Source organism: Artemia franciscana, chromosome 21, assembly GCF_032884065.1.
Source record: "Artemia franciscana chromosome 21, ASM3288406v1, whole genome shotgun sequence".
NCBI classification, from domain to species: Eukaryota; Metazoa; Arthropoda; class Branchiopoda; order Anostraca; family Artemiidae; genus Artemia; species Artemia franciscana.
Window position 1 is genome coordinate 13,454,699 of NC_088883.1, and position 12,115 is coordinate 13,466,813.

The following is a 12,115-nucleotide window of genomic DNA, read 5'->3' on the forward strand; positions in this document are numbered from 1 at the left end:
ACTTGTAACTGAGACTTTTTGTGATCCTGACAACTTGAAACTATATGCAAATACAACTCGGCTGTTCCAGCAGCCACATTTCACTCGGCTGTGATTACTTGCAACTGCGAATGTAACTACTTAAAAATTCTGCGAATGTAAAATTTTGTCAACCTGCTTGAGACTCTTGGCGGTCATGCATCTCCAAAAGCTAACACAATAGTATTTGTCAAATTTGAAAGTCACAGCTACTCCCGCCGTTTGCCCATGTCGTTTTCCCAAAAACTTCGAAAACTATAAGTCTCACAATTCACCTGCGAGTCTACGAGACTTGTCAGTCATGTGTCGGTCTTAAAACTCATTAGTCTGCCTGAGATTCTAAGCAGGCAATCCTAATAGGCTCAAGTCACTTGTTTACATGTGAGTTCAAGCAAACTCACTCCCTTCACCCCTTTTTAGTATAAAGTCCAGTCGACATTGTTCATCATCCTGAAACTCAAAACGTGCGTTCTAGCATGTGAGATTAAGAAAAATACGAGAAGTGTAAAAGAAGTTTCTTCAAAATTTGCTGAGATGATACGGAGTCCTTTACTCGAGAAGATGCAAAAAAAAGAGGAAACAAAAAAGCACATTTTTCAACAATGAATGTGAACGGTAAAAATAGGAATTAATCAAATTGCTAGAATAAGTTAAAAATCCGAAAAGGAAATCGAAAAACTGAAGTTGCTCCGACATTATAGAAAAGAGAAGAATATAAACTAATGATAAAAATGAAGAAACTTGAGTTTCGATGTTTAACAGGAAGGACCTCACGCCACCAAAAGTGCAGCAGTAGCAGCTGAAATGAAAATTCTCAGAATTACCAATATGTTACTGAATAAAAAAACTCGGATATCTCTCTAAGGATAAAGTTTATTTGGAACTGATCTTAAGAATAAAAAAAGACACATTAGCTTTTCAAGCCTTTTTCTGAAAAACTGTCTTCACAATTAGCTTTTACAATTATAGACAAGCATGATCAACATTTTTTTTTTCGTTCCTCAGTCATAAATGACTTTTTTAATTAGACAGTTTTCCCACAAAGTTAGTTTTGGGTATTCACTTATTAAGGAGACTGGGACGGGTATTATACAAGAGGGGAAGATTTAAGTCTAGAGTTAAGGAGGTTTCAACCAGAGATCAGAATAGCACACTTATTTTGCTTCCGAGCTTTTTTCACTTCCAGAAACGGCATCAATAAGTATCATTATTGGAGTCATATGACACTTTTCAATCCCATTATCAAGCTAAACTTAGAAAAATCATGTAGTCATGATCATGAGCTGTGAAATGAGTCATTATACACATCTCTGCGATGTTGCAGTAGCCTGCTAGCCGGCAAACAGTTTAAGAATAAACATCGCAATGCGGCATTAGTGTCAAATGTTCAAAAGCATGCTAGAATATGTTAAAAAAATCTGAAAAGAAAATAGAGAAACTGGAGTTGCTCCGACATAATAGAAAAGAAAAGAGTATAAACTAATGACAAAAAAGAAGAAACTACAAAGACTTAAGTTATTAAGGCGAAACTTTCCGGTGATATTAAGGGAGATTTTGAACTAAATAAAAACACTCTACGTCAATGCAGGTTTCCAAAAGGATGCATGAGTAATTTCTCTGGATTGGCTTAGAGCATAGAATTATAATTTCAGGGCACGTTGAGAGGGATGTTTATACAAAAGGCGTTCTGTACATACCGCTACTTCTACTAGGACTAATGAAGATAAGGTTATCAAGGCAAAACCTTCAGGTATTGGTCAGGAGTAAGTTAAACTAAATCAAAAGACATTATGTATATCCAGATTGCCAAAAGGGCGCATCAGTAATATTCCCCATACAACTTAGGGTTTTAAGTTGAAACTTTTAAGGCACTATGTGCATACTACAACTACCAAAGCTAAGTGCATTAAGGTTAAAATATCAGTAAAGATAGTGGATGCAGTACAGATGATAAAAGTAGAATAGTTAGGGCACAGCGCGTTTTCGCAGTTGAAAAAACTTTGGAAAAGCTGACAGGCCTGGGAACCAATATTAGAATAATTCACCCCATTGTTTACACACAGTATTTGTTACTGAGAAACTGGTTCAAGCTTAACCCTTAGAGTCCAAAACTGTTAAGGGTTTGAAGATGAAGCTTTCAGAGAATGTTGAGGGAAGTGATTGCCTAAATTAAAACACATTATGCCAGTTGTAAGGGTGTATCTCGGAGAAGTCTTAGGATATTAACTTGAAACTTTCAGGGAATGAAGAGGAGGAGGATCCAAAAGCCAAAAGGCTATATGTGCACCCTGCTGCTGCTAATACTAAAACTACTACTTCTATGGCGATTAGTACTAAGGCTGAAGGTATTAAGATGACAACTTCATGGAGTGTTGAGTCTTAATCAAACAAGAGATGCCTTAAGGTAGTATTTTTGTCTCTGCGTCTGACCACCAGCATTGACACTTTTACTGCATCTCGTTTGCACATCTTATTGGTTTTATGGATAGGAAAGCATGGTGAAGCTATTCAAAGTTTAATTCGAAATGAAGAATATATTCTTACACTTCATAAGGAAATGTAGCACACTTGACAGCTGGCATTAGCCGTTTTCAGGAATGTACAAAAATGATGTGATTTTCGCCTGTTGATCGATAGTTTGTCATCCATAGATTATCGTCTATGAAATCAGACAAACTAATAGTCAGAGAACTTCAGGGATGATCGAAATTTTTGGGTTGACTCATGGTGGTCTATGTCGACTGGACTTGTGTGCTAAAAAAGGGGGGGGGGACTAAACTTGATTGGACTCACATGCAAACAAGTGACCTAAGCCTATTAGGCTTGCCTGCTTAGAATCTCAGGCAGATTACCGAGTTTTATGATCGACACTTGACTGACAAGTCTCGTGGGCTCGCAGGTGAATTGGTAGACTACAGACTATAGTTTTCCAAATGTTTTGGTAAACGGCGGCGGGAGTAGCTGTGACTCTCAAATTAGACAAATACTTGTTCGTTAGCTTTTGTAGATGCAGGACCGCCTAGAGTCTCAAGTAGGTTGAAAAATTTTTAGAATTCACAAATGACAGTTAAGTAGCCTGAAATTTCACACAAACAGGCGTTCGCCTGCCTAGAATGTCGAGCACGTTTAACACCCAATTCATAAGCTCAGACATATGCATTAGAAAAAAAATATCAAATATTAGGTGGACCGAGAAGTCACCTGAACTCACAAGCCAACAAGTGTCCGTAGTCTAAAAGGGGGCCAACCTGCCAAGAGTGTGAAGCAAGTGACCCAATTCACAGTCTCATTCAGTTACACTAACAAAACATTATTTGAATATTGGTTAAACAAAAAGTCGCCATGAATTTCAAGGCAAACAGGCGTCCAAAGCCTAATAGGACTCGTCCGCCTTCAGCATCAAGCGAGTGACCCAGCTTGGAAGCTATTAGTGTACTTCTCAATCTCTGATTGGTTCAACGTCCTTCCCTAACAAATGTTAAAATATCGAAAATAAGCGTATTCAACAGCCTAGTTTCTTTTGATTATGTTTAAAATACCCCTTAGCAACCAATGAAAGTTTCAATTTAAGACCCGTAGCTGTTCCTGAGATCAATACAGATACAAATTCAGTTGTTCCGACAAACTGAACGTACCATGCCATTTTGACAAGCAAGATGCCGAAATACTCTTTTGATTTAGTCCAATGGATTTAATTATTACAGTTGGAGCTGTACTAGTATTTAAAGTCACAGTCGCAATCGCGGTGGCAATGTCAGTTGTCACTGTTGCTCGCAGTTGCAGTCACACTCTTAGCAAGCTGTTGCCCTTGGAGTTGTAAGTAGTTACATTCGCAGTTGCAAGTAATCACAGCCATATATGGCCGTAGCAACAGTCAAGTTACGTACATAGTTAAAAGCTATCAGGCGTAAAAACTCACTCACAATTATTGGTACAATTAAGTACTCACAGTCACAATTAGCCATAGTCAGAAGTAATCACGGTTGCAAGTTAAGACAGTTGCATATAATCTCAGACGCAAGCAGTCACAGTTGCAATCAGTCTTAGTCACAAAATTCAGCTGATACAGTCCAGACTTGTAAGCGGCCAAAAGTAGTCATACTCGTAGTAGCAATAATGGTGGTCCTGGAAGTTTAAAGTTATTACCCTTAGCCTCGATACACATAGTGTCTTTTGATGTAGTGTAACATCTCCCTCAGAATTCCCAGAAAGTAGTCACAAGTAGTCGATCATCTCAGGCTCTTAAACTGGAATACAACGACGACCTTTAGGGTTGCGACTTATGCACGCCATTTCTCAGTTCCGTAAAGCATCATGGAACTGATGAGGGCGTTTAAATTCACAGTTTAGTTGAAAGACCGATTCAGTTTTCTTCATAGATGAAGGTTCAACCAATTTAACCTGAGGTTAGAGCAACCCTGAGCAGAGCATTTAGTTAGGGGGGCATATCCAGAGGCATGTAGTCAGCAGACAGAGTCAGTCCAGACTCTGTCTGTCAGCAGTGGAGAATTCTCAAAATTGTTAAGCAATTTAAAAAAGGTCAAAAAGGATGCTGTGACAGTCCCAAGAATTCGTTAACATGGACAAGTTAACAACGTCAATGTTGTGAGACAAATATATCGTTCTTTCAAGATGTTCCAGGCAGTGTTTGTATGGCCACATGGCAAGAGGTTATCAATTCAGGATTGTATTTTTTGCAGAAGTCTTCATTGGTTGACATGAGTGATGAAAATTTTACTATCCGCCCATCTTGCGGTGCTTGCTTTGTCAAAAGCTCAAATTACAATTGATTCACATTCTTCATACGAAATCTGGAAACGTCCAGTTGTCAAAAATATTCCTGATAAGCTCAAAAGTAGAACTTAATGCAGTGTATAGTAAGTTATGAGTTTAGGATTTTTTTTTTCGATAAATGTACAACATTCGTATGCAGCTTTGTCTGAGCTACAAAAATATTAATTTGATTAAACCATATACTATTTTAATTCAAGAGCCAAACGTAAACAATTTTAAAAGTCTCTTTTACCACCAAATTACCGGTGTTTCTTTAAAATTGATTCTTCTCGAAAAAAAATTACAGCAATATTTGTTGGAAGTATGCAGAAAGTGGATATTAATTACGATTTTTCAAAAAAAAGGATGTGAAGTAGTTTCTATTTTTACTAGCAAAAACATATTTACAATTTTGACCGCTTACTGTCCTTCATCGCACAAAAATCTTTCATTGTGCTTGTATCAAGTTGAAAGGCTTGGGAATACGTGTGCATTAACATTGAATATGGTGAACGTTATGTCAGAGCTCCTCTTTGCCTTACTAGTAGTAACACAGACTATTGAGTTGGAATTATATTTTCACAGACAAATCATTGGTGGTCGTCAACAGTCCATGAGTGGCAACATATAACAGACTGAATGACACTAGTCTAGACGTAATCAATGTCGTGAACCAAGCTTTATATTGATATTAGTACAGTCAAACTAAAGTTTAACTTCAACCAAATTTCAAAAATTTTGATTTTGGTACCGTTCGAACCGGAAAATAATTTCCTACAACATATAAAAAATCAGCCAAAATCGGACGAGGCGAAATTGTTCGTTTTTTGCCGTTTCTTCTAAAATGACGACTTTTTAAAAACAGCTTAATTGGCAAGTATAGAAAATCAGTAATAGGTAAATCTGGTAGGTAGATGATGAATTTGCACTTAGTCTTCTTTTTGAACGCTCAATTTCAGTTCTCTTCCCCCCCCCACCGATAAATCAAGCGTCGATATAGGTCCTAGAACAACATTACGCAAAGTTGAACCCGTACAGAAAAAAGAATTGGATTGCTAATACAGTGAAGAATTCGTGCACGTCAAATTATCCCCACCCACACTCAAACCTAAACGTAACCATCCCAAATTCTTTTGGGTAAAATTACCAAACGTAACCACCGAAATCCAATAAGTGACTTCTCACAAATAGGTAAATCGTTGATTTCAATTTGAACAAAATATCAAAGGTAATTTGAAATTACAAAGGGATTAGAGATACATCACATTTATTTAATTAGTCACAGGTCTTTTTCATCTTCGATTTGGACTTGAGCATTAGAGCAACTTGTTCCTTTGCAAGATTTGCAAGCAGGGATGCATTTGATGCCATTTTGATTACAACTGCACCGGTCACTATCACAGGATCCCTTACAACGACACATCACGACTGTGAAAATTTTTCTTTGGTGCCGCTAGAAAATCCGTGAGAATAGGGTAAGAATGCTGTTCTGGGGTTTCCATCCCCGATTTTTAGGATGAAGGGCAGTGCTCTGAAGTCCAATCCAATCTTGTACATGAAGATAGGTTTGGAAACAGTGAAATTTCACTGCTGCTGAAGTAGGAGGTAGATCTTGGGGATGAACGAAAGTTGTAAACGTTGCTACTTTATGCTGAAAGACTCGGTAACGGCAACTGTCAAGATTGTCAGTAGGTTTTCCCCCCGTACAATATACAAAGTGCAGCTTCTAACGCTGCTTTAATCTCTTTTTTCGATGCATCAATTCGAGAAAACGTTGAAGCATTTTCCCTAAACTTTTAGTAGTCGCTCAGACGTTTAAGCGCAATTCCTTTGCTTCATCCATATAGACGACAAGTACTGTCGCGGAAAAGAATTGGGTGAGCAAAAGGAAATAGTTTGCTGGTTTCAGTCCCAATATTCTTAATAATGGCTTTGATGTCCCAAGTTGAGCCTGAAGTGGTTGCCTCTAGCTCACTATGCAGGTAGACCTTGTGGTGCTCAGGACTAAAATATGTCATCACCAATAACTACAGTATCCCAAGTCTTCGAACGCTCAACCGCTGTAAGCACTATAAGCAAGTCAGTATGAGCTTTAGCTTGGATGGTCCTTAGACATTTGCCTCGTAAATAACCAGCAAGTAGTTCTAAGAAACGTAGTTCCAGAAATATAGCCGTTTATTTCATCCGACTTTGAAGATCCTCATGCTTTATTATTGACAAATTCCGTTACAAAATGCTTGTAGGTCGAATCCACAAATACAAACAACTTAATTCAAATACAAGCAAGTATCCATTATGCATCATTGTTAAATTTTTTATATTTTAGAATTGAATACTAGATAGTAGAATTCAGTATTAAATTATAATTAAAAATCATTTGCCCTATAGTGCTTGAGAATAAGCTAAAACTTGCTTTTTCCTACATTTCAAACTACTGCTGATTTAAAACTCCTCGTAATTTAACATTTTCAATCAATTTTATTGTTAAAATATCACGGATAAATATAACCAATTATTCTTATTAACCATCTTATAAGAATTTCTATAGTTTGATATAAATTTTTATTTAGCTAAAATGGATGTTGCATCGTGTATTAATTTTGTGTTTGAATTACAAGTTATTTTTCTTTTCAAACTCTAGATTTTCAAACTCAAACGCCATATCCATTGATAAGTGATATGTTTCGTAGTTTCAAGAATGGCCACAGAAGCCATAATGTTTTTTTGGCAAATTTTTCTTTTTTTGTATTTTTTTTCTTCCATTTTAAATAAATTCTGTCTAAAAAAAAAATCAAGAAGTTTCGCGATAAATCCTAAGTATTCATTACATAAGCCATGCTGTTAGATTTCAATATGCGACATATATCAATCAGAAATACATTTTAATCCAAAATATTCTTTCTATTATTTTTCCAATTACCCTAAAAAAAGTAGCATTATCTAAAACTAAATATACGTTATTCATTGACCCATCAGCCAAACGTGGACATTTTGATAGACCGCCTCAGTATGTTATTCGAGATTAAAACAAACCAATATTTCAAAAAAGTCCATTAGCAAATTAAGGAGATTTCGCCTTGGGCCCAAAAGTAGATAAATACGATCAAGTTGATACTAATAGAAATTTTAACGACATAAATAGATCCAATACAAATATGTCAAACCGTTTTATTAACTCAGTTTTCAACCCAAACGGAAAAATAGGAAACATGTATATTCAAGGATTAGAACGGTAGATTAGGAAAGTAACTGCCGTTGATGATCAGAAAACTGTGAGCATGTACTATAGAGAAAAAGATCCGTGTGCCAAACCTACTAAATCCTCATCACTCACCTAAAAATCACAAAGAAGTTTTGAACAATTACTGTTCCGAGTTGTTATTTTGTATAAAAAAAAACATTGTTTTAAACAAGGATAAACAAAAAAGGAGACGGCGAGCATTTTGGGGAAATTAAACCGTATACAGGATACGATACAGCCAACAATAATAATTTTTGCCTGGAACTTTGAATTTTTAACGGTTAATTGCAGGGAAAAAGATAAGCCCAACAAGATTAAAATAGCTAAAATAACCTTTCCTGTTAAGAATACCATTTTTTTTTCATATCTTACTATTTCCAGTTTGACTATGCCATATATTCAATTTTTATCAGTAGATAGTGCACAAGAACCCACTTCCATAGCATGTTGAATGTTAAGCTGAACCAACTGGTCACTTCAACCGTGGTATTTAAAAAAATGAAATTTTTTTTCGTGCAATCCAACAAACAGCCCACCCCTGAAATTAGAGACTTTCTATTAATTGGTCTTAACTGCTCACTCCTGTTTCCTAGTTGTTTCTTAACTAGGAAAGCAGTCAAATTTTCCCCAAATTCAATGACCCGTTTTTTGTTTCCAGGAAAAACTACATGTAATCGGAGCCCGTAATGTCAAAATTGTTCACATTAAGTCTTTATGGTGTATTAACTGCTCAAATGTGTTTCTTCATCTACTCTAGTTGCTTCTTATATGTGTCTTATTTTTCTCTAATTCATCAATCCTTTTTTATTCTTACCGGAGAAAATTGTGGAAAATCAGAGCTTGTTACGTTACAGTTCCACATCATATCGTTAGGTCGTGTCAAAAACGCCATTATGTTTCGTTCTGTATCACACCTGGTTCTTAAAGTAAGCAGCAGTTTCTAGTTTTTCCTAAATTCGTTATCCCTTTGTTTCTCGTCTGGAAAAATTGCGGGAAATCAGACCTTATTAAGTAAAAAACTTTAAGCAATGTTTTTAGACCGTGCCGACGTGTCTATGCTTGTTCAGTATCCCACTTGATTCTTAGTGTAAGCAGTAATTGCTTTTTTTCCGAAACTCGATAGGCCTTTTTTCTTATCAGAAAAAATCCAGAGAAGCAGAAATCGCTATCAAAATATTGTTCAGATCAGACCTAAGACGACCAAAAAAACCCTTCTTTGTACTGAAGTACCTTCTAAAAACACTCAAAAACAACCAAAATACATTCTCCCATTCTACCACCCTCTTGCATGTTACCTATTGAACTATCAACACTGCGTTATCAACTATCTTACCGTTGTTGTTATATCAGCAATGCCATTTAGCGTTTCTTGTCATTTTATTGTAAGCTCCGCAAACAGCGTTTTTTCCAGGATCTGGGATCAGACACTTATTACTACATTAATTTTGACCCATCATTACGCTGAAAAAAGAAAAGAGACACCAAACGCTAGATGGTGCTGATGTCTTTTCTAATTTTTTTTTTGTCAACACTTTTCACACTTGTAAGCTAACAATAATCATTAGTTTCAAAATGTAAAAGAACAAGACAAGCAAAAGAACAGCCCACTCGACCCAGGCTAAACTTTCAGTAACCCTAAAACACTTCAAAATTTCATTTACATGTTTAATAAATTGTATTCAAAAGATCAAGCACTGACGAAAAAGATTCAAACCCATAAGCATCATGGCCACTGTTCCATTCATATGCATTAGCCAGAACATCAGCACATTAGCTCTTCAATGAAGTTTGCCTAAGATGCTTCATATTGCTAAATACATGTCAGTTTAAAGAACGAACAGAGGCATCAAGTAAAAAACAAACATTAGAAGCTGATAACTTCAACTAAAATCTTTATCATATCTACAAAGGATTACTTTAGACTCACTTTCAATTTTGGTTTTAAATTGGGAAGCTCATCTTAAATGTTGTCAAACTAGGTTCAGTTTTGCAACAAGTGAAGAAAATAAAAGCTTTAGGCTCTGAAATATTATGGTTGATACTAGGCTGTTTTGGGGTTAAAGTAATATACCAGCTACCGACACTCACAAGTATGGTTTCGACTTAAAATAAACTTGACTGGCCCTCTACGTATACATCATTGTACTTACTGGTTATACGTTTTTTAAAGTGTTCTGGAAATTTAAAATCCAACAGACAATATCGTCATCTAAAGTTTAATTGCCCCCAAAGTCGATGTGACAAGTATCGACCTACAGGTGCCCTCAAAACTGCTGATAGTTCAGTGTTTCAATAAGAAAAGTTGGGAGTTCTAGCGGTATGCGGCACACCAAGAAGCTATTGCTGGTGAGAAGTTAGCATGGAGATAACAGGTATATTACCTTAGCTCCCAAAAACAATCCAATATTATGCAAAAAACATAAGGAAAAGATGGCAAAATTAAAACAGGCAGATGAATAGTAACTTGGAGTTCAAATCTACAATCACTTATGGAAGCAGGTTTTCAAACGCGTTTTTCAATAATAATAAATGACACTGCGTTGAGTCACCACACTGAAAGTCAGATAAAAGGGTGGCTTAATTATTTTTTTTTGAAATATTGAGCAAGCTTTAATTGCTGCGATTTAATCTAAATGCTCAAAAACATAGTCAGGATGGATTGATTTTTATCAGCTATAACATGTTTAGAGTATTCAAAAATATCAAAACATATTTTCATTCTACAAACTATATTTTTAGTTTAGTTTTCGAGGACTTGACAAAATATTCCCTTTTAACACACTGCTACCAAAAGCGCCAAAATCCAGCCATATCTGGAAAACGGGAAATTAAAAAAAAAAAAAAAAAAAAAAAAAAAGCGTTGAACTATCAAACAATAGTATCAAATAACTTCTGAACAATATATAGTTATTAATTTTTTAAGGACCTGGTATGTCAGTTTAGTTTACTAATGAGTCACAAACTCATATATATAGTTGGATGAAGCATCAAAAGCCTATCATAAATTCAATTGAATGAAAGGCTTTGCAACTTATTCAGTGATAGTCTACCATAGTTCCCCCTCCTTATCTTTTGCTGGTACTTCAATTATTCGAGGTTTGTCAATGATTCTAGCGGTTCTACTCCCTTTCTCCACAATACCAATAATCCAAGCCTGATATCCCTCCTGTTTCTCAATATCTTTGCAGTAGGCTGCAGCTTGTTCACGAGGAAGGGCTATTAGCAGTCCGCCAGAAGTTTCGGCACTCAAACCTTGCCCCAGCTGGAACATATTACCACAAGCTTTTGCGACGGCAGCCATTTTGGCGATTATTGGTAAATTATGGATTACGAATGCCACTTCGTTTTTCTGGTTGGCAGCCAAGTTTTGGGCGTGACCAAGGAGCCCAAACCCAGTGACATCTGTAGCACCATGGGCATTATATTTGTGCATTAGTCGGGCAGCTGAAATTAGAAAGAAATCATGATTATCCGTTAATATGATGTTGCTTATAATCTACAAAGTCAAGAATATTTGGTATATCAATTTTTTCAGTAGAGAGACAAATTTCTGGTATGATAATTTACATACAAAGAAAGCAATCAGCCTGTAAAACAAAAATTAAAAAAAAATCTACATTTAAAATATAGTAAAGCTTAAAAATCTATATTTTCTAAAGTATGTGCTTTTCTAGTAGAGTTGATAACGTGGTAAACGTAAAACTGAATTTTTTGAAGAAATATCGAAGAAATATTGGGTATTTAATTAGAATTCAGTACGTTTAACGCGTTATCAACTCTACAAGAAAAGCACGTACTTTAGAAAGTATAAATAGATTTTTTGTTAAGTTTAGTTTTTACAGGATGATTGCTTTCTATGTAGATAAGTTTTACGTTATTTTCCCAGAAATTTGTCTCTCAACTTAAAAACAATTAAGACAACGTGTTTACATCTAAACGAAATGTTTCTCAGCTCATATTTGGACATAGATACCTCCCCTACACACAGAAATTATGGCTTTAAAAGCTTTTTTTTCATAATTTGATGTCTCAATGTTTGAGGACATTATCAAAAGGTGTACACTCGACATCTGATAACAATAT

General features: G+C 35.7%; 1 protein-coding gene across 1 annotated transcript; it reads right to left on the reverse strand.

Moving 5' to 3' along the window:
* Positions 1-11,078: 11,078 nt before the first annotated feature.
* LOC136040689 (inactive selenide, water dikinase-like protein) lies at positions 11,079-11,465 on the reverse strand. The gene has a single exon (XM_065724988.1). The coding sequence runs from the start codon at positions 11,463-11,465 to the stop codon at positions 11,079-11,081; it is 387 nt and encodes a 128-aa protein (XP_065581060.1).
* Between the last annotated feature and the right edge of the window lie 650 nt (positions 11,466-12,115).